This window comes from Camarhynchus parvulus, chromosome 26 (assembly GCF_901933205.1).
Source record: "Camarhynchus parvulus chromosome 26, STF_HiC, whole genome shotgun sequence".
Taxonomy (NCBI): Eukaryota; Metazoa; Chordata; class Aves; order Passeriformes; family Thraupidae; genus Camarhynchus; species Camarhynchus parvulus.
Genome location: NC_044596.1, coordinates 2,314,777 through 2,331,341, shown reverse-complemented (window position 1 = coordinate 2,331,341; position 16,565 = coordinate 2,314,777). Strand labels below are relative to the sequence as shown.

The 16,565-nt window shown below is 51.5% G+C and overlaps 2 protein-coding genes across 2 annotated transcripts in view; one reads left to right on the top strand and one right to left on the bottom strand.

Moving 5' to 3' along the window:
• KCTD20 (potassium channel tetramerization domain containing 20) overlaps positions 1-5,424 on the bottom strand; it is a 32,140-nt gene extending 26,716 nt beyond the window's left edge. Inside the window, exon 1 of the mRNA XM_030965871.1 lies at positions 5,383-5,424. The gene's annotated coding sequence lies outside the window, so the exon portion shown is untranslated. The remainder of the gene's footprint in view (positions 1-5,382) is intronic.
• Positions 5,425-10,504: 5,080 nt separating this feature from the next.
• Positions 10,505-16,565, top strand: part of ETV7 (ETS variant transcription factor 7) — a 21,274-nt gene continuing 15,213 nt past the window's right edge. The window contains 8 exon segments of the mRNA XM_030965540.1: positions 10,505-10,566; positions 10,568-10,692; positions 10,952-11,116; positions 12,123-12,230; positions 13,108-13,296; positions 14,492-14,634; positions 15,844-15,944; positions 16,378-16,488. Of these exon segments, the coding sequence (XP_030821400.1) occupies positions 10,505-10,566; positions 10,568-10,692; positions 10,952-11,116; positions 12,123-12,230; positions 13,108-13,296; positions 14,492-14,634; positions 15,844-15,944; positions 16,378-16,488 (1,004 nt within the window).

The window sequence follows — 16,565 nt, the reverse complement described above, 5'->3', positions numbered from 1 at the left end:
TGGACCAGCTGCCCTTCAAAAGTCCTTAGTGCTCTTTTGTGCTCCAAAAAGTGGATCCAAAGCCCACAGGGGCCAGTGAAGAGGCTGGAGGACACATTGTGACTGCAAATTAGAACTGGAGCAAGACACAGGAGGAGAAATGGTTGTGAAAAGTGATGGAATAACTGAGGAAAGGAAGGCAGGTTCCAGGACTTCAGCTACTTCAGCACCTGGAACTATTGTAACCCTCCCAAAACACATTCCCTCCCCACTACCTGGATTACAAGTCCCAGCTTCTCCGCACTGTCATGGCTCAGAACGGGGAGGCTGTTCAGTGAATAATTCATGTGGCAAGGCCATCCAAAAGCCAGAGACCTAAAATTGTACCAACCTTGGCAAAGATGGTGCAGCAGTGCTACCCCACTGTCATGTTGGAATTGGAGGAGATACTGGGATGAGAAACCGGAAATCAGAGCGGCTCTCTTCAGCAGCCTGGCCAGGTCTCCCCCAAAACCAGATACTGCAATCACACCATTTCTACAAAAATATTAATGACACCAAACTGATAATTTCTAAACTTTACTTAGCTCTAGTTACGCTATTTATGAATAAATGAACAAAAAAATACTGATGGCTGCCCATCCTTTTACATTTTCCCTCACAGAAAAAGTGTTTATTGTGCTGCTTGTCTGGATGTGGGGTAAATTAGCCAGTAATGCACTGATCCACTGGCTAAATTCACTTTTTATTAAGAAACTCATCTAAAAATCAAATCTTTTAGACAGCTCAAGTGACCTTTATCAGCAGGCACCAACTCAGCACTTTTCTTGTAAAGAAAGAGCTCATTATCCACACACTCCTCTGGGATCTCCAAGCAGAACACAGAAGTTCCAGAGTCCATCCCAAGCTGAAGCTTTCAGAAGACTCACTTTGCATTAATTAGGCAGGATTTGACTTTCTAGGAGGAGGAAGAATCTCGTCAGTGGCTTTGGCAAGCACAGGCACCAAAGAGAGAACTCACAGGTGCTATTTCAGGAGCGCTGCAAGGCTCCTTCCCCCAGATTTGGCTGCTGAGTTGGCCTTTCATTGTGCAGTGACTTTCCAAACAGACTCTGCAGCTCTGTGATGCAATTATTAATCCAGTCCCACTGCCTGGCCAACGTCCCTTGGTGATGACAGCTTTTGGGAAAGGGGGACAAAGGTGTTGTTAACTACAGCACTGGAGCCTTACAGCAAATTCATTACACAGGGTGAAATATTATTTATTTTTCTCTACACCCTAATTTTCTGCTTATGGGTTTTCAGGTGTTTAAGTAGAATGAACAGCAAGACTTTTAAGCAATATTATACTTTGATTCTCCTGAATGTACTGCTACACAGTGAACTGAACACTTGGCTGCCTGTCATGGGCACATGGAATGAGTTCAAGTTGAGGTCGAGTGACAAACACAGCCTGGCATGGCCCAAACTCGAGGCTGAAAGTATCAACTGATAAAATGAGATGATGATTCTTACTTCTCATGACCTGTGAAGACAGACTGAGTCACCACACAAAAAATGTTACAATATCCTGAACAGAAAACTCCAAGCAAGTGGTTATGAAACCTCTTGGATTCTGAGAAGGCAGGACTGAGCATGCCAAAACATGAAGGTACTTCAAAGAGACTGAGGTAAGATCAGATTGATGATCAAATCAGCTGAAGTAAGAGAGTTTCTCAAACCTGATGGTTAAAAATACTTTGGGGATTCAAATATTGATGACTGGCGTTCACAGCTCAGGTAAGGAACCTCTGGAGCTTTGAGTGATTTTATACTGGACACATCCAACAACTCTAGAAGGATCTTAGATTATACATTTCTGTTAGCACAACCAGTGATGAGGCTTCTGGAATTACTCTTATCTGCCACTCCAAGAACTGTCTCAAAACCTTTCCAGAAAATAAACAACCCCAAGAAAACCCCATATTCACTTTCTCAGTCTGCAGGTACATGTACTTTACATCCAGCAGCTCAAATGACTTTGCTACTTGGTTCTCACCACTGTTAGAAGGATAGAAATAACCAGTTTGGTTCTTTCACCTGCAACATCTTCCAGCTGCCCCTGCAGCTTGACTGAGCTCACTGAACTCCACTCATTTATAGAGAGCAACTACAAAACAGGCAGCTCCCCCAAAATAAAATGATGTCATGAACTCCTACCAGAAAGATAATTCTTTTCAAGCCCAAATCAAACACAAAACTCCTCCTCTTTAGTTCTGGCAGCACAAGACAGCATCAAAAGATATCAAAAAGCATTTCATGTGCTGCAAATTAATCTGTTTTGAAACAAACACCAACAAATCAGCACATGCCTATTTCCATAACAGCAGAACTTACTTTAACCTGTCTTTAATTGCTTTAAGATAAGGTGAAGTGAGTCTAGACAGTCTTCTGCACAGGCTTCCCTTGGTTTACATAAGCTGCTGCATTTCAGCCATAAGATCAGAACATGGATGTTATTATGGAAAATAAAGACAATTGTTGTACAGGCTGCTTTGCAGAAGAGCATTTGTTAGTGATGTAAATACAGAGTTATTCTATAAACAGTGTATTTATTTTAGCAGAAGGCGGCTGCTTCCCTAAACAGAATAATAATAAAGGCACATGGAAATCCAGTCTGGAGAATAATAACTCTCACAAGCAGCTTTGCCTACACACTAACCCACAGTTCCTAACCCAAATAATTCAATGTTTTGATGCTCAAATCACTGAAAACACTTCTGGGAACTGAGCCCTGAGGTATTTATAACCCTCCAAGCCAGGTGACTGTGAGCAGTGCAGCCTCCCAGCCCCTGCACAGGGTAAACAAGGACACACCTGAGCAGGGAAAGCTCAGGGCTCCTGTTGATCCCAGACACAACTTCCTTGCCATAAGCTGTTTGTGACTGCTGCTAATGCCAGCAGGAAGGACTGGACTGAGGTGGGGATAAGGCTCTTACAGGGACCACAGGTGAACTTTCTGCCTTAAAGCAATAATCTACAGCTACAACACAAATTGGGGTGCAGCAACCCTGGCAAAACAATTCAAAACACTCTCCCTACAGAGGTTCTCAATCTCCCAGGTTTACAGAATCCCAGGATGGTTTGGGTGGGAAGAGACCTTAAAGCTCATCCTGTTTCAGCTCCTGCCATGGGCAGGGACACCTTCCACTAGCCCAGGTTGTTCCAAGCCCCATCCAGCCTGGCCTTGGACACTTCAGATGGGGCAGCTGCAGTTTCTCTGGGCAACCTGTGCCAGGGCCCCACCACCCTCACAGGGAAGATTTTTTTCCCAATATACCATCTAAATCTACTGTCAGGGTGAAGCCCTTCCCCCTTGTCCTCCCACTCCAGGCCCTTGTAAACAGTTTCTCTCCATCTTTCTGCAGGATCCCTTCAGCTCCAGGTAGGCCACAATAGAGTCACCCCAAACTTTCTATTTTCCAGCTTGAACAACCCCAAATCTCAGCCTTTCCTCACAGCAGAGCTGCTCCATCCCTCTGATCACCTCCGTGGTCTCCTCCAACAGCTTCATGTCCTTCCTGTGCTGGACCCCAGGGTTGGAGGCAGCTCTGCAGGTGGAGTCTCACCTGAGCACAGCAGAAGGGGAGAACCCCCCCTCCCCTGCTGCTCACACTGGGGGAGCAGCCCAGGGCTCTGGGGGTTCTAGGTCCAACACACCTGACCAGGGCATGTCCAAGCAACTCATGCCCAAGTCCTTCTCCCAGGGCTGGATTCTTCCTTCTCCAGCCTGGATTGACACTGGAGGTTGACCTGACCCTGATGCAGCACCTGGACCTTGGTCTTATTAAACCTCATACCCAAGACTGCATTATTATCACCCCTTCCTTGAAGAGCCTCAGGTACCCTGAGATGGCAGAACAGAGACAGGCAGGATCACAGCTGACACAAAAATGTGCCTATGAGCAGAGGTGGGCTGAGGTCTCACCCACTCACCCATTTAGGGGACAACCCCTTAGAAATTCCTGCTCCTTTCAAAGCACAGTGGGGCCAGAAAGGAGGGATGAAAAGGAAGGTTAACTCAAGCCTAAAAACACCTTTAAGAATAACACTGCCCCAGCCTACAGCCCCAGAACACGTGTAGGAGGGTGGTGTGTGTCCAGCCAGCATCCCAAGGGGAGGCTGGTTCCATTCTGGGGGTGGTGGGCACAGCCCTGGCCTCACACACAGCCCAGGAAAATGCAAACACATCAGGGACACGAGGATGCAATGCTAACCGAGGGATAACAGTCCCAGCCCCCCACCAAACACAGAGTGTAGGAGAGCCCCAAAGACCCTCTTTGTAAGCAAACACTACAAAGGGGGCAGCACTCCCATCCTCACAGATGGCCCCTGTCAGTGCACACAATGCTCTGTCCCCAAACACCCTCAGAGCAGCCCCCAAAGCTCTCCCAGCCCCTCCAAAGCACACTCACAACAACAGTCTGCTGTGACCCCCAGACACCCCCTCAGCCCCACAGCCCACTCCAGCATATCCCGTGTGACCCCCAGACATCCCCTCAGCCCCACAGCCCACTCCAGCATATCCTCTGTGACCCCCAGGCATCCCCTCAGCCCCACAGCCCACTCCAGCATATCCCGTGTGACCCCCAGACACCCCCCTCAGCCCCACAGCCCACTCCAGCATATCCCGTGTGACCCCCAGACACCCCCTCAGCCCCACAGCCCACTCCAGCACATCCCGTGTGACCCCCAGACACCCCCTCAGCCCCACAGCCCACTCCAGCATATCCTCTGTGACCCCCAGGCACCCCCTCAGCCCCACAGCCCACTCCAGCACATCCCGTGTGACCCCCAGACACCCCCTCAGCCCCACAGCCCACTCCAGCATATCCTCTGTGACCCCCAGGCATCCCCTCAGCCCCACAGCCCACTCCAGCACATCCCGTGTGACCCCCAGGCATCCCCTCAGCCCCACAGCCCACTCCAGCATATCCTCTGTGATCCCCAGACACCCCCCTCAGCCCCACATCCATACTGATGGCCAGACACCCCCCAGACCCCTCATCCATGTCCCCCGTGCTCCCCAGACACCCCCGAACGCCCTCCAAAGCCCATTACAACAACGGAGCCCCCTGTGACCCCCAGCGAGCCCCTCAGCCCTCACTCCCATGTTTCCTGTGACCCTCAGGCTCCTCTCGGGCCCGCGCTCTCCTCTGTGCCCGCCGGGCCAGGAAAGCCCCCCCACCCCAACCCTCTTTTCAGGACACAGAGCGCACTGCGGGCGCCCCCAGGCCCGTAACCACCCTCAAAGCACCGAGAGCACGGAGAAGACCCCCAGGAGGCCAGAGGAGAGCGGGAAGGAGCCCCCAAAGCCCCGCGGGGTCCGCAGCCGCACCCCCCGCCGCCCGAGGCCTCACTCACCGCGTCCCCGCCGCGGCCGCTCCCTCAGGCGGGCGGTGGGCGGGGCCCCGCCTCTGAGCCCCGCCCGCCGCCCACGCCGCCACTGGATTGGACCAGCTCCGTGATTGGCTTCCCCAGTTGGCCAATGGAAACCGAGAGAGCGGGAGGGGGCGGGGCGAGAGGGGGCGGTGCCCGAGGGATGCAGAGCCCGCCCAGTCCAGCCCAGTTCCCTCCCAGTTCCCTCCCACAGCCCGTGTCCGTCCCTAAAAGCGCCTCCCAATCCCATCCGCTCCCCTGCAAGTGTATCCCAGTCCATCTCCGTCTATCCCAGTCTATGCCAGTGCCCCCCGGTGGTTCCAGAGCCCTTCGAGTGCCCCTTTTGTTCCCAAAAGTAGTCTTCTTGTCCCTCCCAGTCCCATCCGATCCTGTCCTAGCGCCGCCCAGTCTATCCCAGCGCCATAAGAGTCCACTCCCAGTGCCCCTTTTGTCCCTAAAAGTGCCTGGCAGTCCTTCCCAGTCCTGTCCAATCCCTCCCAAATCTCATTCAAACCCCTCCAAATCTATCCCAGTCACTCCCAGTGTATCCCAGCGCCTTCCAAATCTATCCCAGTCACTCTCAGTCCATCCCAGTCTACCCCAGTGCCTTCCAAATCTATTCCAGTCACTCCCAGTGTATCCCAGCGCCTTCCAAATCTATCCCAGTCACTCCCAGCTCATCCCAGTTTATCCCAGTGCCTTCCAAATCTATTCCAGTCACTCCCAGTGTATCCCAGTGCCTTCCAAATCTATCCCAGTCACTCCCAGTGTATCCCAGCGCCTTCCAAATCTATCCCAGTCACTCCCAGTCCATCCCAGTCTATCCCAGTGCCCTCCAAATCTATTCCAGTCACTCCCAGTCTATCGCATTACCCCCCAGTCTCTCCCAGTGGCCTCCCAGTGCCCCTTTTGTTCCTAAAACTGTACTTTTGTCCCTCCCAGCCCCTTCAAAGCCCATCCCAGCCCCTCCCAGTTACCCGTAGAACCCCCCATCGTGCGTGCCCACACATCCCCGGGTGTGCTCGGGGGCCGGTGGGCACCTCCCGGTGCGCTCCCGCCTCCCGTTGCTCCGGGACCCCTGCGCCGCTTTCCCCCTTTCCCCCTGGGGGAGAGAAAGGACGAACCCCGCTCGTGGAGCTGCTCCCGGCGTGTCCCGGGATCGCTCCGTCCTCCCGGAGGAGGAGGAGGAGGAGGAGATGTGTGTCCGCTCGCGGGGCTCCGGGAGCAGGAGGTTCCCCGGTGCTGTCCCGGTACCGGGCGGAGTGGGGCTCACGGGAGCAGGAGGTTCCCAGTATCGGTACCGGGCGGAGCGGGGCTCACAGGAGGTTCCCGGTACCGGTACCGGGCGGAGCGGGGTTCACGGGAGCAGGAGGTTCCCGGTACCGGTACCGGGCGGAGCGCTGCTCACGGGAGCAGGAGGTTCCCGGTACCGGTACCGGGCGGAGCGGGGCTCACGGGAGTAGGAGGTTCCCGGTACCGGTACCGGGCCGAGCGGGGTTCACGGGAGCAGGAGGTTCCCGGTACCGGTACCGGGCCGAGCGGGGCTCACGGGAGCAGGAGGTTCCCGGTACCGGTACCGGGCCGAGCGGGGTTCACGGGAGCAGGAGGTTCCCGGTACCGGTACCGGGCCGAGCGGGGCTCACGGGAGCAGGAGGTTCCCGGTACCGGTACCGGGCCGAGCGGGGTTCACGGGAGCAGGAGGTTCTCGGTACCGGTACCGGGCGGAGCGGGGCTCACGGGAGCAGGAGGTTCCCGGTACCGGTACCGGGCGGAGCGGGGCTCACGGGAGCAGGAGGTTCCCGGTACCGGTACCGGGCGGAGCGGGGCTCACGGGAGCAGGAGGTTCCCGGTACCGGTACCGGGCGGAGCGGGGCGAGCCGCGGTGCCCCGGCGGGGGCGGGGGGAGCAGGACCCGGCCCCGGGCGCTGCCCCCGGCGCTCTCCGGCCTCCCGGGGCTCCCGCTCGTTTCGATTTCGTTTTTCGCCGGGATCGCGGCGCGGGGACGGGAGCGGAGCGCGGCGGGCTCGGCTCGCACCGGGCCGGCCACCGGCCATGCAGGTAGGAGCCGGCCCCGGTCCTTGTCCTCCCTCCTCCCCGGCCCCTCTCGGGATTTCTCCTCCTCGCTTGGGGCTCGTCATGATGCTGTATCCCCACTCGTGTGTTCTGTTCATGCTGGGTATGATGTTCCGTGCCTTCAGGACTGGCAGAACAACAAAAAGCTAATGTAGAGGCAAATCGTGTTGGATGCTATGAAGAAGTTGATATATGATGAAAAATATAATTTTTTGTGAAGATGAAGCAACAAAGCAAAAAACCAGTTGAAACTGTTGCTGGACAGACGTGCTCAGGTTTTACCAGAATTACTGTTGGCATCTGCCCGCAGAGTTTTTAACACTGCACTTCAGAACTGGCAGAGTACACGATTTATGGAAGTGCAAGTGGCAATAAGGCTGCTGTATTTGTTGGCTCATGGTGCTCATTTCTCACAAATTTGCCCTAAACCAGGACAAGATTTGCTGGAAGTTCATGCCCTGGGGGGTGACCCCTATCCCACCTCCAAACGGCCTCATGGAGCAGCCAGGAGCCTCTGTTCCCCCATCGGGTTCTGGGCAAAAAGCCCCTCTCACACATCTGGGGGTTCATTTCCAGCCTGCTTTTTCTCACTTTTCTACTCAAACACCCCCAAGGACAGTATTTCCTCTTGAAGCAAAAAAAAAAAAGCCATCTCAGAAAAGTCTGAAAGCAGCTAAGCAGGGATAAAAGCAAGAACATAAAATTAGTGTAACATAATAAAAATTCAGAATGTATCTCAAGGCCTATAAATCCTTAGGAGCAAGAAAAATACCAGATTTGTTCTGGTTTTACTGTAAATCTCGTTTGTAAGAGAGTCACACCGATGGGAGAAAATTAAAATAACTTTTAGAGAGTTCTAGACAAAATACACTGCTGATTTCTTTCACTTTTATTTTCCCCATAGCTTATTGCTTAGAGTGAATCTGAAAGACAGTTCGTATTCCTGCCAAGCCTGCTCAGAGTTTATTCTGGAGTCTCACTGTTCTCTTCATGCACTGTCATGTAGCTGCCTGCTTTTTAAATCCAATCCAGTGACCACCAAATTGTCCTTCTTTTTCAGAAGGAAAATTCTGAAATTTTCCGAATTTCAGAATTCAGGATTCAGAAATCCTCCCATCAGCCTGCTGCCTTCCTCCTGTAACTCCCAGGGAAGCATTTTTCCCTGGACTGATGCACTGTATTGCTTCTGTGTCTTCTTCTCCTGATTTTGGGAGCTTCAGCTTTGCATTTAAGATGTGTCCACTCCCATCTCCTCACCCCTCATTTTCAGAGGGCTCAACTCCTCTGCCTGCACACACAGTCGAGGGATGGCTGCTCTAAATCACCTGCCTGAGCCTGAAGTGCTCAGAGTTGGTAACTGCTTCAGAAAATACCATTTGACAGCGAAATTGTTAATTTTCCAGTGAGCGAAGCTGAGAAATTGCTGGGATTCACATTAATAGGTTTTTAAGGGGAAACATTATCTGCTTGGCTGCCGGTAATATTTCAAGATCTAGATGTGGCTGGAAGCAGGATCTGAGCTCCCTTCTGGCTCACATGCCCTGGCTGAGAGGGAAAAGTAATTCCTGAGGGGGCCAGAACTCCATGGAGAGTCAGCAAGAGGAGCTTGCACCCCCCTAAACCATGGGATGGCCATTCCCACTTATGCCCAAATGATCCCTGGGGACAGAGTGAGAGATCCCTCTCCATATGGTGTTTTCGAGACAAAATCAAAGCTGCCAGATGGATTTTAACAGCTCTAAAGAACTGAAGTGCTCTCCTAAAACCTTGAGCACCCATCGGGCATCAGAGGGTCCTGCAGGAGCACAGGCACTGCAGGCTCTGCCAGCCTTAGCTCCATCTCCCATTTCCTGCAGCCATGGGGATGGATAACCCCCATCCAGAGCCTGAATGAGAGCAGGTTCCTCTGCTAAAGAGCTGGAGAGAGGGATCTCTTGGCAACCAGGGACTGGAAAAGTGTGAGGAAGAGCTGCAGACAACACATTACATCTGTGGTTATTGAAAGTCTGGTCAGAGAAAGAATCAGATAAACTTTCCCAAGCATTACTCTGGGAAGTTTGAGAAAGCTCAGAGGAAGAATTAAAACAATCTTTAATCTTTACAACTAGTGTTTAAAACATATTATTTACTTATAAAATATTTACAAGAAGGGTACTATTCCTAATTAACCAATAGTATAAAGAGTATTAATTAAAGACCAATCAAGTCCAACTTTAGCATAACTATAAAAGAATATATAATGTCTAATAAAATTTACATTTACCTTCTAAAAACCTAAGAGTTTTGGTCACTTCATTCATCCATCCTTAATACAAAAACAACACATGTCACATCACGCTGCTATGAGAAACCAGTTAGGAAATACTGGGGCAGGTGGAGTGTCTTGGTTTGGAAAGACAGGAGTCTGCTAAGGAAGGCAGGAGCCTCCCCTGAAATGGAGAATGTAAACCCCCTCTCTCTGAATTGCTATAAGTTTTAAATTAAGGGGTTCTCGGGCAAAAAACATGGGAGCAGGAATAACAGTTCTTTATTAGGGAATAAAATAAAAGGATAAAATAAACAATGCAGTAAAACAAACCAACACTGGCAGAGTCAGAACCCAACCTGACACCCTGTGGGTCAGGGTGCTGGCAGCAGTCCCATTGGAATTGTGGCTCAGCCCTCCTGCAGTGTCAGGGGTGGTTCTGCTGGAGCAGGGATCCTGGAGAAAGGTGCAGTCTCTGCCTCTGGAGATCCAGGGGAAGAGGCAGCTGCTGTTCCTCTGTGAAATCCAGTGCAGAAGCCGTGCTGGTGTTCCAGAATCTCCAGATTCTATCCGGGTAGGAATGCTTGGCTCCTCCCCTGGGCTCACATCTCCCAGTGGGATGCTGTAGTTCTTATCAGCCATGCAGGGACATTCAATGGCTGTTATCAGCAGGTGTCCCCTCCCGAGGGAGGAGTGATTGTGGAAGAGATAAGGCAAACTGCCCACTGAGCAGAAGACAACTGCCATACACATGGCAAATAGAATCCAATTCCCTTGGCAATCCAGGACATGGAGGCACCTCCAAAGCAAAGGCAGGACCAGAATTTCTCCCCACTGATGTATCTGATCTCTTCCCCAGGGCAAAGTGACCATCAGCTCCTCCAGCCCCACGGTGGCTGCGTCAGTACCACCCCCATCCCAGGCCAGACCCTCACCCATCAGCACTGGGCAGATCTTCAGGCTTCCAGGGAGGCTGAGTGAGTAGAGGTTAAGCAAGTCAGTGCTGCTCAAAAAGGAGTTGCCATGGGTGGGACAGGGTGGGCACAGCCATGGTGTCCCACCCAGGGACCATTCCCTGCTGGCAAGGGGGACAAGGCTTCCTCAGGGTTCATTTTCTCTCTTTGCGATGTTTTTGACCCGTGAGTGCTTAATATAGAGGGAAAGTTTGGTGATGGAGAAGAAGCCCCACCTGCCACTCAGCAGTTTTGAGAACAAGAGGTGTTTTCCTGGTTTCAGGAATCCAGCCCTCCCTGTGGAGCAAGGATGATGTGATCCACTGGCTGCGATGGGCTGAGAGGGAATATTCCCTGCGGCCCACTGAGCAGAGCAGGTTCGAAATGAACGGCAAAGCCTTGTGCATCCTCACCAAGGAGGACTTCAGACACCGAGCTCCCAGCTCAGGTGAGACCCAGGGGCTTGTGAGCACCATCCCAGCACAAGGTGGGGATCCTGCATCAAAGCCAGGGAAGTCCAGGGAGTGCTGCACTGGGCAGCAGGAGCACAGGTCTGTGCTTGTTCAGTTGTCTTTCCATCATGCAAAGTACACTTGGTGTGCATTCCAGGAAGCCACAGAAACGTTAAAGATCTTACAGTGGTCAAGTTAATGGGTAACTTAAAAAACAGATAGAAGTTTATTTTTCTATTTAATTTTTCTGTAATGTCAGTGTGTGTTGCTAGCACTATAGGTGTTTACTCTGTAAGGCTCTTTGTTACTTGATACCTTGAAATAAGGATATCCATGGGCTATTAAGTGTGAAATGAACAGCAAAGCCTCGTGCATCCTCACCAAGGATGACTTCAGACACCGAGCTCAGCTCAGGTTGGACCCAGGGGTTTGTGAGCACCATCCCAGCACAAGGTGTGCTCTGCTGAGAGGGCTCAGTGGGTCCCAGCAGAGCAGGTTTTGAGCTGGAGATGAGGACAGCTCTTCCTTTCTCTGGTCCATCCGAACTGCAAATACTTTGGTGTCAGTGATGGAGAGAGATGTGGAGACTGACTCGGTGATCAGAATCCCATTTTATTGTGGGATACAAACACTTATATCCTATTTCAGGGAGACTAGTAATGTGTCCTGCAATGATTAGGTTAAAATCACACACACAAACTTATGCATATAACAACATCTCCTGCTTGCAGAGTTTAATGGAATTTTCTTTTTCTGGTAACCTGTTTGATTGAATCTTCTTGCAATCCAGGTCTAATTTTCAAAGTTCCATTTGCTTTTGCCAAGGCATCCTGTTATCAAATCTCTTTTGTTAACCAGGTCCAAAGTCCATCACCTGTCTTGTGTCCCCCAACATTCCAACACTTTGGGATGGGGAATAACCCCACGCTGTAGTTCATAATCTCAGCAACGTTATTCAAACCATTATCCAAAGGCATCTGAGCAGAGTTTCCCTCCCTGCAGGGGATGTGCTTTATGAAATACTCCAGTTCATTAAAACTCAGAGAAGAGCTCTGGTGTGCAGCCCCTTGCTGAACTCACCCTTCAGGAAAGCCAGGAGCACAGAGGAAGGTATGATGGGGGAAAAATACCCTGGGAGAAGAGCAGTGTCCAGCAGGCAGAACCTGCCTGGTTGCACTCACCTGGGGCTTGGAGCTCAGCCTGCTGAAACCATCCCACACCCCCTGAGAGAGGCAACCAGGCCCAGCAAAGTCCAGGCCAGCTGGGAAGTTTGTAGTGATGCAGCAGCTCAGAACCAGTGCTGTGGGGGTGTGTGGCAAACTGGCAGGGCTGTGACTTCCCTAAGAAACCTGCCTGCAGATTGAGATTTGGGTCAGGGAGGGTCAAAGCCAGGCAGAGGCAGAGCCCTGCTGGAGATTAGTCCTGCAGCATAGTGGGAAGGGGCTGAGGAGTTGGGGCTGAGCTTACACAGAGATGCTGGGTCAGGGGGTGGGGTGGGGAGAGGGCCCAGGTGAGGCTGGTGAGGGTCAGTGAAGCTTCTTTGTGCCCTTGGGGGGCCCAGGCAGGAGTTAGGGTGGGTTGGATTGGTGTCAGAGGCTGGATGTGTGTGGAGGTGGATCTGGGAGCACTTTCCTGGGCTCTTCTACTGGTTCCTGTGCAAGGTGGTTAACACATTACATCCCCACAACAATTTACCAGGGTGTGCCTGTGCTCTGGGGCATTTTCCTATGCCAGTTTTTCTTCTGCATTGACCCTTACCCTACCTGACATCTCCTCTAAGCCGCCCTGGACTTTGTGCTGCTCCAGCCTTAGGAAAACCCCAGGCTTTCCTCAGCACCCTCCTGCTCTGTGGGCTGCTTCCACCTGATAACCACCCTGGGCTGTCCCTCCCCTCCTGTTTCAGGGCTTTGCAAGGTCTGGGACCCTAAAAATGCACAGGGTGATTATTAGGGGTTTATTTTATTAGTTTTTTTTTTTTTTTTGGCAGGTGCAGACTGCAGTGCTGAGGCTGCCCCAGTTGTTTCCTCGTGGCTGGGCTGTGCAGAGCAGCCCCTGTTCCACAGCCACACGCAGCCACTGAACCTCTCCCACCACAGCTCAGAGAGTAGCTGCAGGCCAGGCGCCATCTGCTCTTTTCCTGCTACCCTGTCGGCCCCAGTGGATGGGAAAATTGCAGGTAATTATGAATTTATAGCTTTGTTCCTTGGGGAAATGAGATGGTGCTTTGTCCTGTCTGCCCATCTGTCTCCTTCCCCTCATTCCGTGCTTTTCCACCTCAGTTTCCCCACCTGAAAAATTGTAATTGCTCTGAGATCTCACAGTAAAAGTGCTGTGCCTGAGCTCTGTGCTCTCCTCATATTTATTGTCTGTCACCCTGATTTTTTAAGCTTTTCTGAGCCTTCTGATGTTTGCATTCTTGTAACAAACTTTCTTACACACTTTACGTAACTAACTTACTGTTTTGCATTCTTTTATGGAGGAAGAAAAATTTAATAAACCATTAGTTTGTCCAGTGTCATTGGAGAGGTGGCACTGTCACTTTTAGAAATCTGTAAATGTTAGAGTCAGCAATTAAAAACTCTCTTTTCACCTTGGAAGAGCTGCGTGTCCTTGGCATGTTATTTAGTGACAAGTGTCATAGTGACAGTGACTGTAGTGACAGTTGTCATCTCAGAATCTCTGCTGGTCACAGCGACCCCAAGATGTGTTAGAAAGTCTCTTTTCCCAGCCTGGCAGTGGAAGAAGGAGTCAGAACTCTTCTGTTCTCCTTCTCAAGGTTGATTATTGTTTCTTATGTATAAAATTCTTTCTCCAACCCACCAAGGTTTGTCTTGCAGGTGAGGTTGAGGCACACTGGTGTTGTCTTTTTATACTAAAAACTACGTGTACACTATTTACCATAACTTCCCAATACCTATCACCTACGTTAGACAGTGAACTTCTACCTTAAACCAATCCAAAAATGCCAACATCACCCAGAAGATGGAGGCCAAGAAGAAGAAGGAGAAAGGCTGGACATGCCCAGATTCCTCCATCTTGTCCCCACAACCCCCATACCAAGAATCCTAAAATCTACATTTTCACCCTGTGATCATTTTATTATTATACTATTCAAACCTGTGTGACTTTCAGGTCCTCATACAAAGCTGGTAATTTGCTCCAGGGGTCAAAATCAAATCCCCAGGTGCTCTGGGCTGTGTGCCAGGGTCTCTGAGCCCCACGGCGGGTCCTTGGCAACTCTGGACACCCGGAGGGATGCGCTGAGTTCTGACACCTGGGTTCTGACATTGTTGCTGCTAAATGTGCAATTGTGCTGCTGGGGCAGCCTGGCAGGGTGGCAGCTCTGTGCCCAGCAGCTGCCCCCTGCTCAGACTGCAGGCTGCTCTGGGAGTACGTGTACCAGCTGCTGGCCGACCGCCGCTACGAGCCCTACATCAGGTGGGAGGACAGGGAGGCCAAGGTGTTCCGTGTCGTCAACCCCAACGGGCTGGCCCAGCTCTGGGGCAACCACAAGGTGAGTGCAACTGACAGGGAGTTTGGCATCCCTGAGAAGGAATTTGGCATCCCTGCATGTCCCTTTCATGAGCTGTTCCCTAGAGCTGGGGGCCCCAGGTGTCTTGGTTTGTAAGGCCAGGTGCCTGCAAAGGAAGGCAGGAGCCTCCTCTGAAATGGAGAATGTAAACCCTCCCCATCTCTCCAAATTGCTATAAATTTTAAATTAAGGGGCTCTCAGGCAAAAATATGGGAGCAGGAAATAACAGTTCTTTACTAGGGAAGAAAAAATAAAAGGATAAAATAAACAATGCAGTGAACCAAACCAACACTGCCAGAGTCAGAACCCAACCTGACACCCTGTGGGTCAGGGTGCTGGCAGCAGCCCCATTGGAATTGTGGCTCAGCCCTCCTGCAGTGTCAGGGGTGGTTCTGCTGGAGCAGGGATCCTGGAGAAAGGTGCAGTCTCTGCCTCTGGAGATCCAGGGCAAGAGGCAGCTGCTGTTCCTCTGGGCAATCCAGTGCAGGAGCCGTGCTGGTGTTCCAGAATCTCCAGATTCTATCCGGGTAGGAATGCTTGGCTCCTCCCTTTGGGCTCACATCTCCCAGTGGGATGCTGTAGTTCTTATCAGCCATGCAGGGACATTCAATAGTCTGTTATCAGCAGGTGTCCAGGGAGGAGTGATTGTGATCACTCAGAGAGAGATAAGGCAAACTGCCCACTTGACAGAAGATAATCTGCCATACAGTTGGTAATGGAATACCCCTTGCCTTGCAATCTGGAACACCAGGGCTGGGGAGGGGGACATGGGGGGTGCAGGGTCAGTGTTGGGGGTCTCTCACTGCTCACAGTGACCCCGAGATGCGTTAGAAAGTCTCTTTTCCTGGCCCGTCCCTCGAAGAAGGAGTCAGGGCTCTTAATTTCTTGGTCTCAAGGTTGTTTATTGTTTCTTATCTATAAAATCCTTTCTCCTGCCCTGCCAAGGTCCGTCCAGCAGGACAGTTCCAGGCACTCTGCCTGCCCCCAGGGCAGTGTTATGTCTTTATACTAAAAACTACATGTACAATATTTACAATTACTTCCCAATACCTATCACCTATGTTAGACAGTGAGCTTCTACTCTAAACCAGTCTAAAAGTGCCAACAGCACAGCAGAAGACGGAGACCTAGAGCAAGACTTGTTGCCCTGTTTTTTTTGTTCAACACCCCACAATCCTTTTCTCCTTCCAGAACCGGATGAACATGACCTATGAGAAGATGTCACGAGCTCTCAGACACTACTACAAACTCAACATCATCAAGAAGGAGCCGGGGCAGAAGCTGTTGTTCAGGTGAGGTGAAGCAGAGCAGAGAAATGGCATGGATGGGGCATGGGAACGCGATGAGCTCCAGATGTTGGCAGCTGCTTCATCCAGCAACATCCTCCCCTGCACACACCCCAGTGGGTTTGTGTCCAGGCTCTGTCCTGTGCCACCTGGGGCCTCAGGGCTTCCTGGGATCCTCAGCAAAGCCCAGGGATGGCAAATCCCCTCTGAGCTCCAGAGCTCAGCTGATCACAGACTCATGGAAGGGTTTGGGTTGAAGGGACCTTAAAGCTCATCTCATTCCATCTCCTGCCATGGGTAGGGACACCTTCCACTTGCCCAGCTTGCTCCAAGCTCCGTCCAACCTGGCCTTGTTGAGGGCAAAGGCTCCGGCATTTACCACCTGGTTTGGGGCTGGGTTTGGATGTGCCCTTAAAGTCGCCACAAAAATGTATTTCAGGTTTTTGAAGACTCCTGGGGAGGCTGTCCATGAGAAATCCAGCAAACTGGAGCAGCTGGAGAATGAGGACCATGAAGATTTGAAGGAAGACCCACTGGAGGTTTCACCACAGTAAATCTTTGGAGGCCTCACTTGAGTGCATCACAGGGACCCTTGTGCTTTGCTGGGCAGTGCTGGTGTCTCTTGCC